Source organism: Schistocerca cancellata, chromosome 2 (genome assembly GCF_023864275.1).
Source record: "Schistocerca cancellata isolate TAMUIC-IGC-003103 chromosome 2, iqSchCanc2.1, whole genome shotgun sequence".
NCBI lineage: Eukaryota > Metazoa > Arthropoda > Insecta > Orthoptera > Acrididae > Schistocerca > Schistocerca cancellata.
In genome coordinates, this window is record NC_064627.1 from 224,220,996 (window position 1) to 224,245,114 (window position 24,119).

At 43.8% G+C, this 24,119-nt stretch overlaps 1 protein-coding gene across 2 annotated transcripts in view; it reads right to left on the bottom strand.

Moving 5' to 3' along the window:
* The window catches only part of LOC126161549 (serine/threonine-protein kinase 26), a 649,054-nt gene that overhangs the window by 326,468 nt on the left and 298,467 nt on the right, over positions 1 to 24,119 (bottom strand). Inside the window, exon 2 of one of the 2 annotated variants that reach the window (XM_049917484.1) lies at positions 5,040 to 5,277. The exons of the other annotated variant lie outside the window; for it this stretch is intronic. Within the exon in view, the coding sequence (XP_049773441.1) occupies positions 5,040 to 5,150 (111 nt within the window). The 5' untranslated portion in view covers positions 5,151 to 5,277. The remainder of the gene's footprint in view (positions 1 to 5,039; positions 5,278 to 24,119) is intronic. 2 annotated transcript variants of the gene reach the window in all.

The window sequence follows — 24,119 nt, forward strand, 5'->3', positions numbered from 1 at the left end:
CCGGCTGTTTTGTTTGCGAGGAGTCGGTCGGCTGGCGTGGAGCAGCGAGGAAATCTCCGCGGGGCGTGGTTTGGCCGGGCCCGCTGGCGGTCTCTGCGCAGTGTCGGAGTGTGTGGGGCTGTTCCCATCGCTACGAGGCCCGTGGCTCACCGATCCTGGATACGAAAGTTGAGATCGGATTTAATTTATCAGCAAGTCAAGACTGTTCACATTGTGCCGTCTGGTTCTCGTTGCTGGGACATTCCTACGAGCAACAAGGAGTGTGTTCGAGTTGGCGAAGGTTTAGCCAGTGTCCGGTGGAGTCTAACTGTATTTGGTTATTTGCAATTGAAGTGCACCAGCGGAATTTTCTGCCTTGTGGCCGTTAACGTTCCGGTTACCTGCTCTGGCCGTTGACGTAAATTCAGTCAGTGTCCTTTCCTCATTATGTTGTCGCTGTCCAGCAAGGTGTGTAGTTTGACAGCTTAATGTATGCTTGGTTTGGGCGTCCATGAATTTTACGTTTTGCATTGAACTTCCGGCTGTGAGCTGGTCGAGTGGAGCACACGTTACCTTGTCGATGTGTCCGTTCACTTTCTGTTGGCTGTGTTGTCGTCGGATCGAGAATGATTGGGCCAACTGCCTGTCTCACCTACGTATGTGAAGTGCTGGCCGGCCCCCTGAAACTTTTGAGCGCATGCACTACCTTTTCTTATTTTCTGTTGTGTGTATTGGTATGGCTCATAGCCGATGGTTTTGAATTAAATTTGAATTGCTTTTAGTGGTGTTTTAAGTCATGGGCCTTCAGCCGTTTTACAAATTAAAGTTCCTTGCTTGTTAAGTATTAAATTGTTTGGGGCCTTCGGCCTAATTGAAGATAAGGCCTTCTGCCTTGTGTTTTTTTATTTAATTTTACCTTGAGTCTTAAGGTCGTCGGCCTTCAGCCGTCTTTAAATTAAGGTTGTTGCTTTTCAAGTGTTAGATTTTTGGGCCTTCAGCCAAATTATAGAACTTACTTAACGTGAGGCCTTCTGCCTTCTAAATATTCTTTTTGGCGTCTGAATTTAGACTTAATGGCTTTTAGTCTTTTAAAAAAAAAATTAAAGTGGTTGTGCCCGTAAGGCACAAGATAATGTGGCGTATTTAACCCATAACTAAGTTCAAGAATTTATACTGTAATGTTTGGTCAAATAAATAAAGTTATATGTGTTCGAGTGTAACTGACAGCCGCTCATTTTGGCCCCTTTCCACAATTCCAACTACCTGTCCTGTCCTGCGGGTTTAGCAGGGCGTTTCAAATTGTAAGTCAGATGTATAAAGCCCAAGAAATTAAAAAAAAAAAACTTTACTTTTTGATCACACCCAGTATTGCTAAAATGCGCGAGTAAATGACGTTGCGCGCTTGCGATAATAAATTGCTCTTATGCATTGAGCCCTTCCACTACACCTCGCACTACGTTGTGATGTAGTTAACAGCGATGTAGCCGTGGGATTGTGCCAAAGTGCCTGTTCCTCAGCATGAACTGGAGTGAGGGAACTGTCTGCCGAGTGAACAGCGAATAAAGGGAACGAGAGCCAAGCACACGCCTTCGCCATGCCGATACAGTACTGTCGTTGGGTTCATCAGGCATGTCTTCTAAGGTCTTGTTCCACCGATGGCCTGACAGTGTCGTGGGGCTGTGCAAACGACATTCGCGTTCGAACGGGTTCCCGACACCCCACAGCGTTCGGTACAGTATCGAGTTTGTTCGATCAATCATGTGACATATGACTCGTGAAGCGCGAATGCAAGAGATATGCAAGAAATACCGAGCGGGCTAGCGCAGTGTCTAGCACAATGGACTCGCATTAGGGAGGACAACGGTTCAAATCCGCGTCCGGCCATCCCGATTTAGGTTTCCCACGATTTCCAAAAACCGCTTAGGGCGAATGCCGGGATGTTTCCTTTTAAACGGAACGGCCGATTTTCTTCTCCATCTTTTCCTAAACCGAGCTTGTGCTCCGTCTCTAACGACCTCGTTGTCGACTGGACGTTAAACACCAATCTCCTCCCTTACGCAAGAAACTATGAACTAGGCCTACACTACGTTATGGCTCTGCTTAAAATTTTACACGTTGGTGAAACACTGCACGAAATAGCGTTCACCCTACAACTGCAGCCGGCCAGGTTGGCGGAGCGGTTCTAGGCGCTTCAGTCTGGAACCGCACGACCGCTACGGCCGCAGGTTCGAATCCTGCCTCGGGCATGGTTGTGTGTGATGTTCTTAGGTTAGTTAGGTTTAAGTAGTTCTAAGTTCTATGGGACTGATGACCTCAAAAGTTAAGTCCCATAGTGCTCAGAGCCATTTGAACCTACAACTGCACGAACTCTTACAGTGACTGAACAAACTTACGAGTTCTTGTACGTTATGGGTACGTGTGGATACGAAAAAAAGTGCTGATTTTTAAGTAAAGGTAAAAAACGAACGATAATGTTGTCTTACAAAAAATATAATTTGACTGAACCCAGGACAATATTTTTTTTTGTTTATGAGAGGCCGTAATGATGTACCAATAAGGTCACAAATGACAGCTCTATCCCTGTTCACGTATTAAAATAATATGTACAACAGTTAACAAAATGTTGATTTTTGACACAAGACGGCAACATTCAGATGAAACAATTCAGAAAATTCATCAATAATCAAGTGCCGAACGAACGAAGTACCGTGTGATCAAAAAGTCAGTATAAATTTGAAAACTTAATAAACCACGGAATAATGTAGATAGAGAGGTAAAAATTGACACACACACTTGGAATGACATGGGGTTTTATTAGAACAAAAAAAAAAAAAAAATAAAGTTCACAAAATGTCCAACAGATGGCACTGGACAGCAAAACTGCTACCGTGACGGGTGAGAGGTACGCCGATACGTTACAGAATCGAATCATCCCCAGCCTGGCTGATACACATGCTGGAACGTATGATGTTTATGCAGGATCGCGCTCCACCCCATATTGCTAGACGCATGAAAAATCTCTTGCGCGCGTCGTTTGGTGATGATCGTGTGCTCAGCCGCCACTTTCGTCATGCTTGGCCTCCCTGGTCCCCAGACCCCTGTCCGTGCGATTATTGGCTTTGGGGTTACCTGAATCGTTATCGTTGTGGTCTTCAGTCCTGAGACTGGTTTGATGCAGCTCTCCATGCTACTCTATCCTGTGCAAGCTGCTTCATTTCCCAGTACCTACTGCAACCGACATCCTTCTGAATCTGCTTAGTGTATTCATCTCTTGGTCTCCCCCTACGATTTTTACCCTCCACGCTGCCCTCCAATACTAAATTGGTGATTCCTTGATGCCTCAGAACATGTCCTACCAACCGATCCCTTCTTCTGGTCAAGTTGTGCCACAAACTTCTCTTCTCCCCAATCCTACTCAATACTTCCTCATTAGTTATGTGATCTACCCGTCTAATCTTCAGCATTCTTCTGTAGCACCACATTTCGAAAGCTTCTATTCTCTTCTTGTCCAAACTATTTACCGTCCATGTTTCACTTCCATACATGGCTACACTCCATACAAATACTTTCAGAAACGACTTCCTGACACTTAAATCTATACCCGATGTTAACAAATTTCTCTTCTTCAGAAACGCTTTCCTTGCCATTGCCAGTCTACCTTTTATATCCTCTCTACTTCGACCATCATCAGTTATTTTGCTCCCCAAATAGCAAAACTCCTTTACTACTTTAAGTGTCTCATTTCCTAATCTAATTCCCTCAACATCACTCGACTTAATTCGACTACATTCCATTATCCTCGTTTTGCTTTTGTTGATGTTCATCTTATATCCTCCTTTCAAGACACCATCCATTCCGTTCAACTGCTCTTCCAAGTCCTTTGCTGTCTCTGACAGAATTACAATGTCATCGGCGAACCTCAACGTTTTTATTTCTTCTCCATGGATTTTAATACCTACTCCGAATTTTTCTTTTGTTTCCTTTACTGCTTGCTCAATACACAGATTGAATGACATCGGGGAGAGGCTACAACCCTGTCTTACTCCCTTCCCAACCACTGCTTCCCTTTCATGTCCCTCGACTCTTATAACTGCCATCTGGTTTCTGTACAAATTGTAAATAGCCTTTCGCTCCCTGTATTTTACCCCTGCCACCTTTAGAATTTGAAAGAGAGTATTCCAGTCAACATTGTCAAAAGCTTTCTCTAAGTCTACAAATGCTACAAACGTAGGTTTGCCTTTCCTTAATCTTTCTTCTAAGATAAGTCGTAAGGTCAGTATTGCCTCACGTGTTCCAGTATTTCTACGGAATCCAAACTGATCTTCCCCGAGGTCGGCTTCTACTAATTTTCCCATTCGTCTGTAAAGAATTCGTGTTAGTATTTTGCAGCTGTGGCTTATTAAACTGATTGTTCGGTAATTTTCATATCTGTCAACACCTGCTTTCTTTGGGATTGGAATTATTATATTCTTCTTGAAGTCTGAGGGTATTTCGCCTGTTTCATACATCTTGCTCACCAGATGGTAGAGTTTTGTCATGACTGCCTCTCCCAAGGCCGTCAGTAGTTCAAATGGAATGTTGTCTACTCCCGGAGCCTTGTTTCGACTCAGGTCTTTCAGTGCTCTGTCAAACTCTTCACGCAGTATCTTATCTCCCATTTCGTCTTCATCTACATCCTCTTCCATTTCCATAATATTGTCCTCAAGTACATCGCCCTTGTATAAATCCTCTATATACTCCTTCCATCTTTCTGCTTTCCCTTCTTTACTTAGAACTGGGTTTCCATCTGAGCTCTTGATGTTCATACAAGTGGTTCTCTTATCGCCAAAGGTCTCTTTAATTTTCCTGTAGGCAGTATCTATCTTACCCCTACTGAGATATTATTAAAATCCATAGTGCATTAACAACGCTAAAAGAAAGGTCGCTGTGATAGTACCAAACACAGTCACTAGATTGCACGCCGATCAAAAGATCGAACAGAACCAGAGATTGTCCGGACTGCAACGATAACTGTTCGAACAGTTTGAGTCGCAGTCTGGCAGTGCTGAAGCGGTACTCACCAGAGCGGAGGCGGTTACGGCCGCGGCCGGGTTGTTGTTGTTGGCGTTGGCGCCGGCAGTGGCGGTGGCGCCGAGGCCGCGCTGCTGCGGCTTGTCCGTGTGCAGGACCATGTTCCTGAGGGCGAGCAGCAGCGCCGCCAGACGCCGCCTGCACGACCGCGCGCGCCCCCTGCCCCCGCGGCCTCGCCGGCTGCCCACCGCGGACCGACCACCTGCTGCCTTCCCGACTGCCGTCGCCCTACCCAACAGCCCGCGCTCACTGCAAATCTCCACCTGCTCCGCTACAGCTCTAGCGCTACGATCCACTTCCTACACTCAGACCGTACTACCAGAATTAGAAAAGGTGACACGCTTTCAAATAAGACAGAGAGGATCGCATGGGAACAACACAAACGTCTCCGTAGCAGCGGCAACTAACATGAAATGACTAGTCAGCGGTGAAGCACAAGTAATGCTAGTGACGAAACGGAGCACTGTCAACGATGAGGCGCCAACTGTGCCGTTTAGAGCACTAGGAGAATTCGGTCTCTGCGCATGTACGAGGATAACAATATGACCTCTATCCAAAGTAAACTTCAGCGAACACACCATAACGGCAACACATCGATTCGTGTGATTATGGCATTGGTATATAAAATATGTGTCGTACATCTGAAGCGCAACACCTGAATACGATCGAACAGCAACGAAGCCAGAGAACACATGTGTTCTGACAGTCCCTATCAAGCAAAGCCCAATTCACCTACATGTTTACTATGGAATACAAGATACTTGCAGGGCAACCGAAGCAGATAACCAAATGGTTCAAATGGCTCTGAGCACTATGCGACTTAATTTCTCAGGTCATCAGTCCCCTAGAACTTGAAACTACTTAAACCTAACTAACCTAAGGACATCACACACATCCATGCCCGAGGCAGGGTTCGAACCTGCGACCGTAGCGGTCGCGCGGTTCCACATTGTAGCGCCTAGAACCGCTCGGCCACCCCGACCTCTAGCGGTTCTAGGAGCTCAGTCCGGAACCGCGCGACTGCTAAGGTCGCAGGTTCGAATCCTGCCTCGGGCATGGATGTGTGTGATGTCCTTAGGTTAGTTAGGTTTAAGTAGTTCTAAGTTCTAGGGGACTCATGACTACAGATGTTAAGTCCCATAGTGCTCAGAGCCATTTGAACCACCCCGGCCGGCGGAGATAACCAAGAAGCCTTCACGGTCGAAGAGCATTTACAGGTCACAAGTATCGGAAAAACAAATGAATTTAGGTAATTATGGACGTGTTCATCAGTGCGACTTCCAGCAACTTCCCTTTCAAAGAACCGGAGCTACTATATATTGAGTGATATAGCCACAATGTAACGCATCCACCACCTATCTTCATTATTATTATTATTATTATTATTATTATTATTGTTATTATTATTATTATTATTATTATTATTATTATTATTATCATTAGCGAATTCTCCTGATAAATGGAAGACGTTAAGCAAATAACTCAGCCAACGTTTTTTAGGTTCCTCTTGTTCCAATACGCTTTCATTCTTTCCGAAAGGGCTTATTTACGTTGTTTTGACCACTTTGGTCTGTATAGTTTCTGTTTTGATTGCTCTGATGTACTACACAATCACGATATTGTTGCACTTGGTCTCCCGCGGCCACTATCGGAAACAGTTACGGTGGTGAAATAGAAAACGCATCGTACTGTCAGTGCTTTCAGGTCAGCTGTGCATATACTGTCAAGTGCTTCAGCGTGTCGTTGAGAAATATCACGATAAAAACGGAGGGAAAGCTGTCCGAAGCGGTCTCACTGCCAGGTGCAATAATGTTGTGGTAGACTTAACAGCTGCCCATTTATCTACTTGCGTCTGAAGATGTCTCTTTCTAAAATGTCGGTTGGTCTTAAGTCTGAGTTTTTGAGTTCCCTTCCGGATTTCGTTCAACTAAGATGGTCAGATCTTAAATGATGTTACATAATCCACTATCCCTTTTTTTTCAGCTGCAAATCTTCCAATGTGTGTGAATTCCTAAGGGACCAAACTGCTTAGGTCATCGGGCCCTAGACTTACAAACTACTTAAACTTCATTCGTCTTTTCTTAATGTCAGTTTCGACGTTTCAAATCATTTCTATTGTTTTGTTTGATTCTAGCTTGTAACCGTCATGGCTTGCTCGAACAAATTTCCTAAAGATCTTTCGCTCTTCTTTTTTGATTTCTTCAACTGTCACTGTTTCTCTTGCATTGACGACTTCTTACTTTATGACTGTGTTTAGTGGCGAATTATGGTCTGTCTTGACATTTATTTTTTTGTTGCAGAAGTTTTGGACTAATCTCAATTATTTTTTTACTTTTTAGAGACGATTTAGCTGTGAGATCTTTGTCACGGCCTGTCTTTGCACATAAGAATTCAGCTTTCTCAAATTATCATTAAATTAATAATAATTACTATTGTTAATCCATGACGACGATACAACCACATTAACTTGCGATCAGCCGCGCGGCTCCCGCCGTCGGAGGTTCGAGTCCTCTCTCGAGCGTGTGTGTGTGTGTGTGTGTGTGTGTGTGAGATGTGCGGGGAAAAAATTACGGAGTAAAAATACATAGGACGCGCCGGGCTTGTTTGATGTTGTTGAGGTCGTTTCATTGGTGCATCATACGGGACTTTCCATCGCTCTCCACGATATTTCGCTCCACGGATGGAACGGCGCATTTCCTTCACTCTGGGAATTAAAATACGTATGTAAATCTTGAATCATTGCAGCAAAATGTACAAAGAAAGAGATACGATAATGTAAATGCCGTACGGCATTATTAACTATGATATTCCACAGTGCGGGTTTAGCCGCCTCTCGGAAAGGGTGTTCTTCCTCCGCGCACACTGTGCATTTGCCCTGCGGAAACGTGAGAGTTGCACCGTATGTTTATTTGTAGGTGAGTGAAGAGGAGGCGTGTATAGCGTAATGTTAGGTTTGTGTTGTATGATGAGGGTGAGAGAAGGCTGAGGGTGAAACCCGGTGCCGGCACATAAACCATTCCTCTCAAATAGCACCAAAGTGGAGGCCGACATCCAACGAACGGATTACCTTCTCACTTCGAGAGAGACTGCGGCGAGGTTTGGTATTTAATCCAGGACATTGGTGCAAAGATTAGCGATCAGGAAATTTGCGCTGCCAACTCCCTCCTCCTCTTGTCGGCAAAATACTGCGAATGAACATGTCAATAACCACCAGGAATCGAAAAGGCTTACCTCAGAGTCGAGCACACCCGCACAGCAACCTCGGTTACGGAGTCGGGTGACAAGCAACCTCGGTTACGGAGTCGGGTGACAAGATAATATTGGGACCGTAGGTATACATAAATCAGCATTCGTTTCAAGTTTCCACACTTGCCCACAGTCGAAGGGACAAATACTCAGAAAACAATGCTTTGACCGAGCGCAGAGCGAATAAAATTTTCATAAGTCTAGCGTCCTTCACCGTGAACGTAGTTTCGACCCACAGAACCTGCGTCAGTACTGGGGCCTTCGCTTCGAACTAATGCGGCGACGGGGTCAAGCAGACGTAACGACAATATTGTGAAATCAGAGGCCATAGCGGATACTGGCATTCGGAACAGATGCGCAAGTGGTAGTATATGCGACAAACTATGAGAAACTGGACAAAGCGGTTAGTTCTGTGCTTTCGAGTTCATCTTTGGTGCATAATCGGGACGTTATTGTACCAGACTCACTGGCCCCATCTCTTTCTTCATCTTACGTGCCTTACGTGAAAGTAGTATTTTTTTCTTTTTCGTCAATATGCTTACTACTTGGTTTGTTGAGAATGCTTTAAAAAGTTCCCGTAATGTACAAATAGCTCATAACACAACGTTACGCTATGTGCTATTGAAACGTACGAAAATATACAGACTTTATTTCAAGATATTTTACGAAAACGGTTGCCAATTCAGATGACAGTTAAATGCACTCGATTATGGAACGTAGAGCACTGTATGTTTCGTCATTTTCCAACGCCCCTCTCGCCCTCTTCCATGTTTCTTCTTCTTTTTGTTTTTTTTCTCTAGACGCCAAAGACAACCTTGCACAACTTCAAGACGCAGACAACAATCAATATGCCGGCTAATCGCAGAAACTTGTAAGTCGCTCTGTCAACTCCTAGTGCAATATCCTAATCTGTGTAGCGAAAGAAATTTCCCTCTGACAGCTCTCACGAACCTTTGACTTCATTAACACTACCATCGGCTTAGCAAAAATACTGATTATGCCACTACCTCTCTCCTATGTCGTCATATCTTTTCTTTATGGAGTGTGCACCCAACCATATATGGCAGACCTGGAGGAGTAGCGAAAACAGGAGTGAGGTACTGGCAGACTGGGAGCTTTAAGGCCAGGTTCTGAGTCTTGGATAGTTCAGTGGTGAGAGCACTGGCCTCTATAAGGCCTAGTTCTGAGTTCGAGTCCGTAACCGCGATACCACTGAAAAAGCTAGGAAAGTTCACAAACGTTCAGTTTGCGTCATCGTGGCGTGGCATAGTGGTTGTGAAATAAATATGAATCACCACAGCATGCTCCATTTATCAGATAATGTTTCTTTAGCCGATTAACGGTATTACAGACCGCTCAGGCCTCTTGAAACAGGGTAATCCGCTCCTGTTCGCATTGTTTCTTTTATGACGATACAATTTACTGTAACATTTGAAACTTCCTGGCAGATTAAAACTGTGTGTCGGACCGGCACATGGTTTTAATCCGCCAGGAAGTTTCATATCAGCGCACACTCCGTCGCAGAGTGAAAATTTCATTCTGATAACATAACCCAGGCTGGAGTTAAGCCAAGCCTCCGCAATATCCTTTCTTCCAGGAGTACTAGTCTTGCAAGATTCGCAGGACAGCTTCTCTGAAGTCGGAAAGGTAGGAGACGAGGTACTGACGGAAGTAAGGCTGTGAGGACGGGTCGTGAGTCGTCTTTGAGTAGCTCTGTCGACCAGAACATTTGCCCGCGAAAGGCGAAGCTCCTGAGTTCCGGCACACATTCTTAATCTCTAGAAGTTTCATATCAGTGCACATTCCGCTGCAGACCGAAAATTTCATTCTACTGCACTTTTTGATCTTTAATTGCTTTAAGCTTCTCTACCTAAAACGTACGAACAATGAAAGCTGTAAAACTTGTTGCAAAACTCTATAATATTTTAACAGAGCACATAAAAAACCACTTTTGGTCTGCTGTTTCCAGCTGCGCCTTACTAAGAAACTAAATCTGCCATTACTCCCGGACGGAATATGTGTACCTCGTCTGTCCGCGTTTAGTGTTATCCCGTGTGTGGAAGAGTAGGAATGTTTTCGGAATGTTTGCGAAAAGTGTAACTGAGGCGGCACGTGGGTGTCATGCTGACAATCCCATGTCTTAATCCGCCGAACGGATTCGATCCGGGACCGGTGCGCTCCCCGAATCCCGGAAGCGGAGTGCTAACGCGCGCGGCCATCCGGGCTGGTGTCTGAGAAACTGTGTACTGGCACAACCAGCACAGATTTGGGAAACACCGTTCTTGCGATACACAACTGCCTCTTTATTCACAATAAGTAATGTGTGCTATCGACTGGGGCTCTCAAGCCGTGTCCGTACTTCTATACTTTCAGAAGGATTTTGATACCGTGCCTCATAAGCGGCTTCTAATCAGATAGTGTATCGTCTCAACAGTGCGATTGGATTGGGAATTTCGTGTCAGAAAGATCACAGTTCGTAGTAATCGAAGGGAAGTCATCAAATGAAACTGGTGTTATATCTGCGGTTCCCCAAGATAGCGGAAGAGGTCTTCTGCTCCACTCATCAGCGTAAACTATTTAGGATTCAGTTTGAGTACCCATGTTAGAATGTTTGCATGATACCGTCGCTTACCACCTACTATAGTCATCTGACGATTGAAACGAATTACAAAACAATTAGGGAAGATATCTGCATGGCTGGAAAAGTAGTAACTGAACCTCAGCAACAAAAATCGTGATGTTATCCACATGTCAACTAAAATAACTGCGTTAAATCATATTAATTTGAACCAAATACTGCGTTTTGCTGGCGAATGCTTACACGATGGGCGACTTACCTGGTAATAAATTGCTAATTTAAATCACAGACGTAATTCAACATCCACAAGGGATATACTGAAACTTAGCAGATGCAACAAATTTTCTAAAAAGACTGCCTATACTATATTTTTTCCTCCCCTTTTGAGTATTGGTGCGCGGCATGGGATCCTTACCCGATAGTATTAACTGAGAACATAGAAAAACTTCAAGTATTACCCCAAAATAGCGGAAAGATTGTCACGGATACGATATGCGGGTTCGGGAAGCAATCACTAAAACAAAAGGGTTTTGGTTGTGGCGAAATATTTCCACGTAATTTCGATCAACTTTCCCCTCCATATACCAGAATATTTTGTTGACTCTAAATTATACACAGAGAAATAACCTTTGTAATAAATCAAGAGAAATCACAGCTCGCACATAAAGATTTCGAAGTTCATTTTTCCCTAGTGCTACTGGAGAGTAAAACAGTAGAGAAATAGTTTGAAAGTCGTTGTACGAGTATGAACCGTCTGCCGAATACATACGCGCGAACTGCTGAGTAGTCACGCAGATATAGAAGGACATGGCTGATCCCTTCCTCCTCAAATGCCCAAACCGGTTTTATATCCTGCCACTGATCAATCAATCGTCGCGCAAGGAAAAGACTTCTCCTTATTTCCTACAGCAGTAATGACGTAGACAGGCGACTCAAGACACCTGCAACAGAGAATTATGTTCTGTGTTGTTTACATGTCAAGCAACATGGATTCAAGAACTGGAGCACTGGTACCAATAGTGTTGCTCTCGTAATTAATCTCAGATGAGTAATACACGACTAGTCCAAATTAAAGCGACGGCATTACAGAAAAACGGAACTGCCGAAGTTCCGCACGCGATCTGTTCTCCGGCAGCTGGTTCACTCGGGCACGAAGTTGGGCTAATGGAGGAAAGTTAGTGGTGTACATTTGTGCATAATTTAAAGCTCTACTCACGCGTCGAGTGGAATTTATAACGAGCTTGCAGTTCACAAGCGAAAAAAGTTTCAGAACAGAAGGAAAAAGGATTTTAAATACGGAAAGTTTTATAACGCGATCACTTTTATCGCGACATTTACGATAACCGAATGAAAAACACAGCTCAAAACCCGAGCTTTTTCAACTCGGTCAATCAAAATTAAATTTGTAGTTACGACATGCTTTGTTACAGCGCAATACACTTCGTGTAACTTTGTGTCCGGCACTGGCATAACTCTCACACGATTATGAGGTAGTTAACTGTATTTACTTGTTTCGATGGCTGAAAATTTCAACCAGTATACGGCGTATCATATTTTTCTTTACTTCACACACAAGTAATTCGGATAACAAGATGCACGCAGTCTTTTACTGGTATTCCAGGGAGGCGGCGAAAACTTGAAACAGAGGCAGGTAGCCTAACAGTATCGGTGAAAACTTAGATTTAACGCTTTAGTTCTGTAGACACTACCGAGCGAGATGGCACAGTGGTTAGCACACTGGACTCGCATTTGAGAAGATGACGGTTCAAACCCGCGTCCGGCCATCCTGATTTAGGTTTTCCGTGATTTCCCTAAATCAGTTCAGGCAAATGACGTGATGGTTACTTTGAAAGAGCATAGCCGATTTCCTTCGCCAGCCTTCCCTAATCCGAGCTTGTGCTCCGTCTCTCATGACCTCGTTGTCGACGCGACGTTAAACACTGATCTCCTCCTTATCTGTAGATACTTGTGTGATTGCCCAAGAAGTACACTAAATGGAGATGCGAAGGGAACGAGGAAGAGGAAGACCAACGGATAGATGGCTGAATGGTGTGGAAGAGTGCGCAGAGAAAAAAAAGAGAAAAAAAGATGAGGTGAGTAGTGGACCAGAGTGAACATAGAAAAGATGGCCGGAAAAGAGGACTAGATGGCGAGACTTATGTTCCAAACAGACTCAGCCTGGCGCTGAAAACCGTTCAATATGATGATGATGATGATGATGCAATATGCTGTTATACTGAGATGCATTATATGGAGTGCTGTTTCTTATGTGTTGGATATGAGCAAATGTCACACGATACTTATTTCAAATGTAAACACTTTGTTGGCCGTAAGTCATATGCGTGTTTATTTATTTAAACTCACAATAGGAGAGAATAAAAAACAGAAAGAGCTCACTGATTCCCACTATCGTAATTCACGGTAATGCGTTTCGGAGTGTCTGGTCAGTCCTCGAGCGACGCATTAATAAACGAACTCAAAAAAAACAAGATACACACGACTTTTACGCAACTTGTGTATGGAGCTAAGGACCCGAATCACATTGTGGCGAATTTAAAATGTGATAAATAATGGCTATTTATGGTTTCTCCTTCTCCTTTATCATCAAGTAAAGTAACACTTGTGACTCATTCTTGCTATAGAATCACTTTTTACATCTACAGTTACACTCCGCAAGCGACCTTACGATATACGGCTGTGGGTATTGTGCGTACCACTACACTTCCCCTCTTCCTGTTCCCGTCGCGAATGGTTCGCAGGAAAGACTACTGTTGGTATGCCTCCGTTTGAGCTCTAATCTTTCTAATTTTACCTTCATGGTCTTCCCGCGAGATATACGTAGTAGGAGGCAGTACACGAATTTATTCTTCTACGAATGTAAGCTCTCCGAACTTTAACAGTAAACCACACCACGATGCAAAGCGCCTATCTTGCAGCGCCTATCGCTGGATTTGGCTGAGCGTCTCAGTGCCGCTTTCGATGCTTTCCTTTGGATAATTTCCTCTATTAACACTACTTCGTATGGATCCCATACTGACTAGCCGTATTCAAGTATTGGTCCAAGGAGAGATTTGTAAGCTACCTCCTTTGTGGGTGGAGATTTTCTGAGGATTCTTTCAATGAAATTCAGTCTGACATAAGCCTTACCTGGGACTTTCCACTAGAAAACATCCCGTACGCATACTCCTAGTTTTTTTGTGGGAGTGACTGTTCCTAGTGAATGTACTGAGATCGTGTAATCATACAATAATGGATCTTTCTGGCGATTTAAGCGCAATACGTTACATTTTTCTTATGTTGAGAGCCAATTGCCAATCCCTGAACCAAGCGTCGATTACCTGTAGGTCTTCCTGCAATTCGTTGCAATAATTTCCTTGCGTAGCGACTTCTGTGGATACACAGCATCATTCCCAAAAGGTTTTATGGAATTTCCGACGTTATTCATTACATCATTTAGCATATCTTGTGAAAAATAATGGTCCTATAACAGTCGCTTGCGGTACGCCCAAAATTACTTTTACGTCTGGGGATTTTTCTCCGTTGAGAATGACATGTTGGTTTTGTTTGATAGAAGCATTTCATCCCAAACACACACGTATGCTCGTATTTTTTCATCAGGCATCAATGCCTCGAAGCTGTTACGTTTTGATAAGTTTTAACCACGTTTCCACTTATGATTTCCGATCACTATTCCTAGAGGTTTTCCCCACAGGGTATGTGGGTATAACATTGCTGCGAGAACGGAGTCGACAGAACATCTCGGATTAGCCTGCTACAACGCTTACATTGGAAAGGAATTAAATTCACTAATTCACGAAATGGATGGATCTATGGGTTCTATGAAAATGCAATGACATGAAAAGATATCAGAGCAAACCATTCAGATAAGCTGAACCTGCAAGTAATGATAATGTCGCTTGGAAATTAAAAATGGAAACGGTGCGTTGAATCATTGCCTTCATCTTTCGTTAGTGCCCCATGTAGTCCTGTCCACGCAAAATTTCAGTCTGGCGTAGACTAGCACCTGCCGTAGAATGTCGCGCGAAAAGTAAAAGCGTGGATGCCTTGGACGACAGGTCTAATGAGTCACAACTAGAGCCAGTCGCAGGGTTTTTAGTCAGATTTATTGACGAAATTTTACTTTCAAATTTATTTAACGCTTGTCTTATTCCTCTCTTTATGCTCATTTTCGCTTTGTTCACTTCTGTTTAACAGGTACTTTTCTTGAATCTGACATGAAGCTGCCTTTGTTTACGTAAGTTTCCTAACACGCCTATTAAACCACGGCAGGTCTTAAAAAAGGTTCTTGCGTAATGCTCGAGTGCCTTTCACATTCATTCTACAGCTATTAACAGGCTATCCAACATAGGATGTGCCATGTTCGCATGATATGAGGTATACAGGGTGAACATTAATAAAACCGAAAAACTGCAGGGACTGATTCCTGATTGGGAAGGGAGGAAAAAAGGTCATAGGAATACATGCCCGGAAATGCATCGCTGCCACTGTAGATAGCGCTGACGAATGAAAGTTCCTCTTGACGACGTGCCTTGTCTGTAGCCCACAGATGACGATTACGCAGACTGATGATGTCAGTTCTGGTAAAACTTGCTTTGTCGGTAAAGAAGACTGATGACATATATCCCATAATTACAATAGTCTGGTGCAAAAACCATCGACAAAATCCTTCCCGTGGAGGGAAATCCGCTGCTGTTAACCCTTGCACTCGTTGCAGGTGATAGGGATAACAGCGTTTGTCATGCATGATACACATAACCGTACTTTCTCTTGCACCATGTTCGCGGGCTACTTGCCTGGAGCTTGTACTCTGGTTCTTCTTAATATACTGTAGAACACGGTCCTCCAAATCTCGTGTACAAACAGTCCGCCACATCCCTGCAGGTTCGTCTGCCTGAAAGGTCCCATGATCATGCAAACGCCCTAAAAGGACTTGAAATGTTGTGTGATATCAGGGCACTTGTTATATATAGCCGTGCTGCCTCGCGACCGTTTCCATTTGCTTGACCGTACACAAGCACCATCTAGGCCTTTTTCACTACATGAATACCGGACAATTATACTGCTTAGAGTACGGTGCGTCAATCACACAGCCTACAACACACAAGGAAGCCATGGTCAGAGGAACTTTGATTCGTTAACGCCATCTACCGTGGCAACGATGCACTTCCGGACACATGTCCATAGGATATTTTTTCCTCCATTTTCAGTTAGGAATCCGTCCCTGCAATTTATCATTTTTATTAATGTTCACCCTGTATATATGGTTTTGGAAGCCCTACATTATCTTCCACACTGCATACCAGACTTATTTATTTCGTTAGAGCTGTTCTAGGCGCTTCAGTTCGGAACCGCGTGACCGCTACGGTCGCAAATTCGAATCCTGCCTCGGGCATGGATGTGTGTGATGTCCTTAGGTTAGTTAGGTTTAAGTAGTTCTAAGTTCTAGGGGACTGATGACCTCAGAGCCATTTTTTTCGTTGGAGCAAACGAAGTACATTGCAAACCATATTTAAGTGGCAGTCTCTCGATCTTCCCGGAAATGGCGCCAGCGTATGGAGGGTACGCGATTCTAGGTTATTCTCCCTTGGTGTTGCCTCCAAATCTCTCTCGCTAAGCCTTCAAAGAGCTGCTTATCGATAACCACCACTTTACGCCACAATTCCTTACCGAAGGACTGTTTCTATGGAAATAAAAATCGCACAATGAGACAAAAACGCACGCACGCTTCTCCACGCTGCAGGTGTCGGGAGCTTTTACCGCGCAGGCAAAATGCCGGTCGTTAATTCTGCTGTCCGGGCCATTACGGCTGCCCCCAGAGACGACACATTCTTTCGTGGAGCTTATCCGTGCGGGAGGGCGGCCATTAAAATGTTTTCCCAAGTTCAGCGCCGCCCTTCCCAGCGCAGTTTAACGAGCCCCCGCTCCCCTCCGTTGTCTCTGTCATCACGAGTCCCCGGGCTTTATTTACTGCAGTTCCAGCTTGCCGCCACCTGTTAACGCGCTGAAAGAACTGACGTCTCGTACTGTCGTACAACAAGCCAGACAGTGCGAAAAGATGAGATGATACACGAATGTATTTTTGTACCACTCTTCGGGGAAAAGAAGAAAATGGCCACAGAGAAATTACACACACCGCGGACCTGATGTTTACATAAGACGAACTCCTTTCAACACACCAAACGAGCGAGAGGAGAATTAAATGGGCTGCTAATGGAGAGCATCGGCTGTCATTTAAATAGTAAATACAGCACTCCACAGGCGACGCCGAGCTTACATTAACCCATGTGTGAGAAGATGAGCACGGCTAACAAATAATCGAATGGTTAACACTTTTGTTAGTGTCAGTGTTAATTGTCTGATGACAAGGCAGAGCACTGCTGCGGTTTCAAAAGCTTCCATGAAGCTAATATCTCCATTTACAAAAAAATGATTTTTACATGAAGACAGCTACCTAAGAGCTGGTAGAAGACGTGGATAGTAATTCAACTTCAGATGAACCTAACTGATATGTTTATCCTTGTTTTACTAAGTCAACGTGAAGGAAAGCGACACTCTTCCACTCTCGTGGATGCACTGACTTCTTGGTCCCCCTTTTTTGACCATTTATGACGGGGCGTGTGACATTATAATGTAGCAAAAAATATTCTCGAAGGTAGGTCTGAACACCACACCCTTTTTTAAAGCATAGTCGTACTTTATGTGCTCTCTCCCTTCCTCCTGACTATGAATTGACTAACCCCATCACTTGTAGAGGGCGGAGCTCTACAAATTAATGTGGGCTCAGAACCACTATGTACAAGTCAGCGCCAGAAAGAACGATCATGGGGTAAATCTTGTAGCGGCGTTTAAATGACTTCAAATTTATGAATGTGTATGAGGAAGTCCCCGTTTGCACAAAAGCCACGACGTATAGCGAGGCATATCAGTGCACTATGATTTGTTGGACTACTTACCGATCAAAGAAGCCATGAAATTCTCTAAGGCGAGTAAGATGGTTGTTATCGGATTTCACTTACACATCTCTACGATTTATAGCATCATGCATTTTCTCAAAACAAGAAAAGAAAGGGGAGGGGAAAGTACGAACGCGCAACTCTAAGGCATACATGTATCATCTTTTTCCCGATAAAGCAGTAAAATCGGTAAGACTGCACTTCATCCGTTAAGAAGAAAAATAAAGTTCAACCAGGATCAAAGGCAAGGTCTCGGGACACGATAAAAACACAGCTGTTACGAATCCACAACTTGGCTGAAAACCATAGTGCTTTAATAGGTCTAGTCCTACTGGAATGAATGTGAAACAAGAAGCATTAAGTATCACTCCAGTTTTCAGAAATAAAAAGAACTATCAGGCAAAAGTCTACATGCCAGAAAAATAATACGTTTCATTCTATGCGAGAAGCTGGAGTATCAGCTACTGGATACGATTACTCAAGATATGATACTTTCCAGTTTACGATCTGGGTTTCAGTTCTAGAAAAGGAAGGAAAGAAAATTTTAATGTTCCGTTGACGACGAAGGCATCACTGACGAAGCACAATTTCAGACTTTAGAAGAATGGGAAAGGAAATCCGTCGTGCCCTTTCGAAGAAACCATTTGTCCTAAGTGATCTTGGGAAAACAAAGGAAAACCTAAATCTGGAAGTATGTAAGGGATTTCAGACGCCGTCCTCGTGATTGCAAGTCACAGTGTATTACCACTGCGTCACCTATGTCGCTGTATCCGTTCGAGATTAATTCTGTCGCAGGTTCGAATCTTGCCTGGGGCATGGACGTGTGTGATGTCGTTAGGTTAGTTAGGTTTAAGTAGTTCTAAGTTCTAGGGGACTGATGACCACAGATGTTAAGTCCCATAATGGTCAGAGCCATTTGAACCAAGACGAATTCTTCCAGCGTCCTCCAGTAGGCTTTCTCTGTAATCGTCAGTCAGAAACTGCCGCCGACAGCGGCGCTTTCTAGAATAACGGCGATGACTCTGAAGACGCCAAGAACTGACACAGTTCACCTGCTGAACAATCTGTCTGAAAAATTCACTACTAACCGAAAATGGGTTCGTCTATATGAAGAAGCAGCACTCTAAAGCAGTTAGCTTCACAGATAGGCTATACTTAAAAACAATTTGGGAGTAAATGACTGACTGACATTTTCCTTTTATTCTCTAAGTATTAAAGCTTTTTTGTAATTCTTGCACATTTCGAATACTACTGCCACACACAGGAAAAGGCGTTACTCGGCGGTGCCTAAGACTTGGTTAATCTTTCCCGTATCTTTAACAGCTGTTTCTTGGCTTAGTCTCTTCGGTGAGAACGAGATTTTCTGTGCTCGAGACCACCCTCCCACTGCAGCTGACATTTGCCATGAAAACTGTGAACATGAACGACTAACCTAAAATAAACAATGACAACAATTTTAAATTCAGGGAAAATACTTACTGTTTAGGTATCTAAAAATACTCTGCCACGGAAGAAAAAAATACACAGTTACTCTAATTGTGAATCAGTACCTAGGATCGGTACCGGGACAGCAATAGAATCGTTCCACAGTCAGCCAGTTCTCTAATTTTTCTCAGTTGTGTGTCGCGAAAACAAGTCGTCTTCCCTTAAGGAAATTCCATTTAAGTTCACGAAGCTTCTCCGTAATAGTTGCGTGTTGATCGCTAACAAACCTAGGAACACGCCTCTCAACTGCTTGGAAGACTTTCTCCAATACTACCTGATGGAGATCGCAAACACCCGAGCAGTATTTGACAATGGCTCGCGCTAATGTTCTATACGCTGTCTCCTTTATATATGAGCAGTGCCGCCTGAAAGTCTGCTACTAATCACATCAAATATGAAAGCAACTATTACACGGTCTATGCCTTCAACTGAATGAGTCTCTACAAAGTGCATTTTGTGACAGGTGGCACATAGCAGTAATGTCACACTGCAATGTTCAAAAATACTGTTTTATTGAACGCCACAGGTTGAATTTCTGACGCGGCCACTACAGTAAGATTTCTCTGGAGCAACGAATGCGTTGCGTACGCCTGTATTCCGCAACCGACGACTTGCAGAAGTTCATCGGTGTATGCATTTTGAATACGGATCGGGTGCATCAAAACCAAACACCAACGCACTTCGATGCAATGGTACCGTAGTGCATATGCCGCGTCGAAAGCGACTAAAATCCGTCAGAACGGTCGAAAATCAGTCTGTTGCAGCAGGCGTTACAATCTTCACGCCGCAGATCCCCGTCAAGACGCTGTCTGTCCGCAGCAGTGACAGTATCCAGAGGTTCATAACATCGAATCCGGGAAGACAGGAAATTGAAATCAATTCTTCCGAGACTCAGCTCGTTGAAAGACGGTGATAGTGATCACCGTCCACAGATTTATCAAGAGGGATCTGCCAAGTTGGAAGACGACCCTTAGTTTGTACTGTGCGTTGGGTGGACTTATGAGACCACATCCTGTTTCGTCGCATACACAAACATAATTGAGATCACTGGCGTGATTTGAATCCGAAGGCGGTAGCTGAATATGATGATGAAAAGACTCTGTCTCATAGTCCGAGATGTTTATGTACCAAGGAGTCATTCTTTGATGATAGCGTCAATGGTGAAAACTGCCCGAAGCTCACTGGGGACACCTACCACTAGAGAGAGGCCGATTTAATACCAGCACCTCCCACTCATTGTTCTCGGTCGTGTGGAGAATGACACAGTCGCTGGCTTTCTGAAACCATCGATTACTATGAATGAAGTCGTGTTTGGTCTCCCTGAACCCGGTATATCCAGTACGGCGCCAGGCCCATAGAAGTGTTCACTTAAAAGAGCACAGTCTTCCGCTTTTGTTCATATGTGGCGTTTACGCCACACCACTGCTCACATTATTAAACTTTGTTGCTGTGTTTTAATGCAATGTATAGGAAGATTTTGCTATGGGAGGCTAGCGAGTAGGTAGGATCAAAAGGCAGACACGCCAGATGGTCACATAGGCTGAGAACGGGCGGCGAACAAGAGCCGTATCTTACTGGAGCAGAGAGACAATGGGGATTCACCTACAACGCTGGCGCCAAGTAGAGAATCTTTTATTATTTATGTTTACTGTTTAAATTTTAATATACAGCTTCAACCGTGCTGATGACGTTACGTGCACTGACAACTTGTTAATAATAATTTCAATATTACTCTGTTCATCAGGAAATGATAATTACAAATCTTACTGATGGAAAGAATGGACCAATTACAAGTCGCCCTGAGGAGCACCGAACAGCTTAGATAGTTTACAACCGGGTATTTCTGAGGAGGTAAAATGTGATCTCATGTAAAGACGGAACAGTTTGTTGAGGAATTGCCTCGGATGACGTACTTGTGCGATGTTGTGTCAATTCAAGTCAGTCTACGATTGTTTTCAAGGTAGAAACACGTGAACTAGTGTGTTACGTGCAACTCCACACAAAGACGGAAGTAATTGTTATAGTACCTTGGAAAAGATATTTATGCGCTCTCATCTTGATGCTAACACCATGTGAAGCATTTTTGTGACTTTTGCGGTGTTCGGGAACTAACGATTAATGGCCAGGAAATTTGTTTTAAGTATTAAAGATAGACTGGCTCTAGAAACCGTTTTACTAATTTTGCGATTAATAAAACAAAATTTCTTGGCACGATTCCAATTATGCTTAGCGTCTAAACCTACTCACTTGTCACATTGTTACGCATTATTTATGGCACAAGCGTTAGAGCTCGCGACCTGCAGAGAAGAAACCAAGGGGGACAACAGCTACGGGACATCTTTAGAAGACGCGAGGTAAGCAAGTTGCCTCCAGTTGTGCTAGGGAAAGCGATCGCAGACATTTCTTGCTAACATCCATCGTTTTTGTTATTTCCGGCACATCTTTAAGATCGGAAGTTTCCTTTACTTTAACCCACCGAGTAGCTTACGGGGTGTGAAATCCGTGTTTACTGCGAGACTACATTTTACGACCGACTCAAATATTTGTTAAGCATATTCGAGACGGACACTGAGATGAATTGGTCGTTAAACTTCCGATTTCTGAGTACAGGTGTGCGTACGGCATTCGCTGCTCCAGAGGAATTCTATTAATCGCCGTTTCTGAAATTCAACTTGCAGCTTTTAAGAAGGCAGTACTTTAGAACAGTACAGTACGACACTTCCGCTACATCTGATGTGAGAAAACGCGCTCCTGCTAGACTTTTAGGCGACCCAACCTGTGGCATATTGCTTGTGCTCTTAAGCCCTGTCCTTTCATCTTTCAGCACTGCAGTTGTTTCGTCTCCCAGCAGCCACGCAGCACGCTGCGAGGCAATCGCGCCGCGGCCGGCCGGCCTGCCTTCCTGCCTTTACGCCGGCCCTACAGCGGTAGTTGGGTCCCCCTGAAGGGCCTCGCTCCTTAGGACGGGTCATTTGCATGCACGGCCGCTCCCCACGCCGCGCTACGCCGCGCGAGAGAGCAGGGGGCCGCGTAAATAAGGCGCCGGCACGAGAGCCCTGCGGCCCTTTGTGTTGCGCCCTTTGACGGAGCCGTTACCCCCAGCAAACCAGATCTTGCTGCCGTCGCATTTACCGCTACTCGGAGGACTAACTCGGAGAGTGACAAAGACTTTGCCACGACACATGAAAATTGTCCGTTAAAACCTTTCACAACAAAACCTTGCACAACATTTGTGTGCAAGCGCACGAATACGTAATTATTAGAGACTTTGTGTACTTCTTTCGAAAACAGAGTTTTAGCTTGGGAAGGTAAAGGCACCTGAGTGAAGGTATTGACGTCGTGCATCATAATGGAAGCAAATATTTTTACAACAGTAACTTTCAAAAGTATAGTTTAAAAAATGTTCAAATGTGTGTGAAATCTTATGGGACTTAACTGCTAAGGTCATCAGTCCCTAAGCCTACACACTATTTAATCTAAATTATCCTAAGGACAAACACACACACACACCCATGCCCGAGGGAGGACTCGAACCTCCGCCGGGACCAGCCGCACAGTCCATGACTGCAGCGCCTTAGACCGCTCGGCTAAACCCGCGCGGCTATAGTTAAAAACAAGATAGAAAGATATCAACGATAACATTCCTATTTTCTGTGAAAGTGAAGAAGAATTACAGCACCTATTGAATAGAACGAACAGTCTACTGGGCACAGAATATGGAGTGAGAATAAACTAAAGAAGGGCGAAAGCAGTAAGGAACAGCAGAAATGAGATTTATGTCAAAGGAACTGCACAACTGGAACCTCGTAGTGGACCAAGTGAAGTGTTTCTGCTGCCTTGGAAGCAAAATAACTCATTATAGATGAAGTAAAGAGGACATAAGAAGCTGAATATCACAAAAGAAGAAGGCATTCATCGTCAAAGTAATTATACTGGTATTAAACATAGCTGCTGACAAGAGAAAGAAATGTCTGTGAGGTTCATCTGGAGGACAGATGTGATAAAATCGAAGAAAGAGAATCAAGCGTTTGAGACATGGACGATAAGATAAAAAATGAGAAAGTTCTCAACAGAATCGGAGAGTGAAGATACCTGCATAAAGCAATCCACCTAATCGGGAGGAGTAGCTAAATATAGTCCAACACGCTCCCGAGTGATATTCTACATTGCTGCTGTTCAAGAAACACTTTGAGTCATGTCTTTAAAGTCCGTGAATTATGAATCCTAGGACTATAACCACTAGTATGTCCAATCTGATGGGTTATATTATACAATCATTTGAAATCGGCTTCATCGCCAAACTACGCAGTAATGAAATAAGTGGTATTTTAATGCATTCAATAGCAGGCAGTCCAACAATATGCTATCATTCTGCAACAACAGTGGGTGAAATCAGTGAGGGAAAAAAGTGAGACGCATTATACGCCTAGCGTTTGCTGAGCAGCAATAAGATTCTTCTTTCTGATTACATTGCACTGAATAGTTCGTATATATTAGGCAAGTCTTCCTGAAGAACCAGATGAAAAAATAAGGGTAAGAGCCCATCATTTCAAAACAGAAAAAGAATATCAATGTTCACAAAACCGCTTTACTTATGGAAAGAATGAGGGAGTTAGTGGGCGAATTGTAGGAATATCCATTCTGTTCACCAAGTTTTGTAGCAATTATTCTTCTCCACACTTCTCCGTTCCCTCTAAGTTTCTTCACTTCCTCATATTAGCTTGAGGCTACAGCGTCTCTGATCTGACTGGAATATTGCACTCTACGTCTTCCTCTTCCTCTCTTGT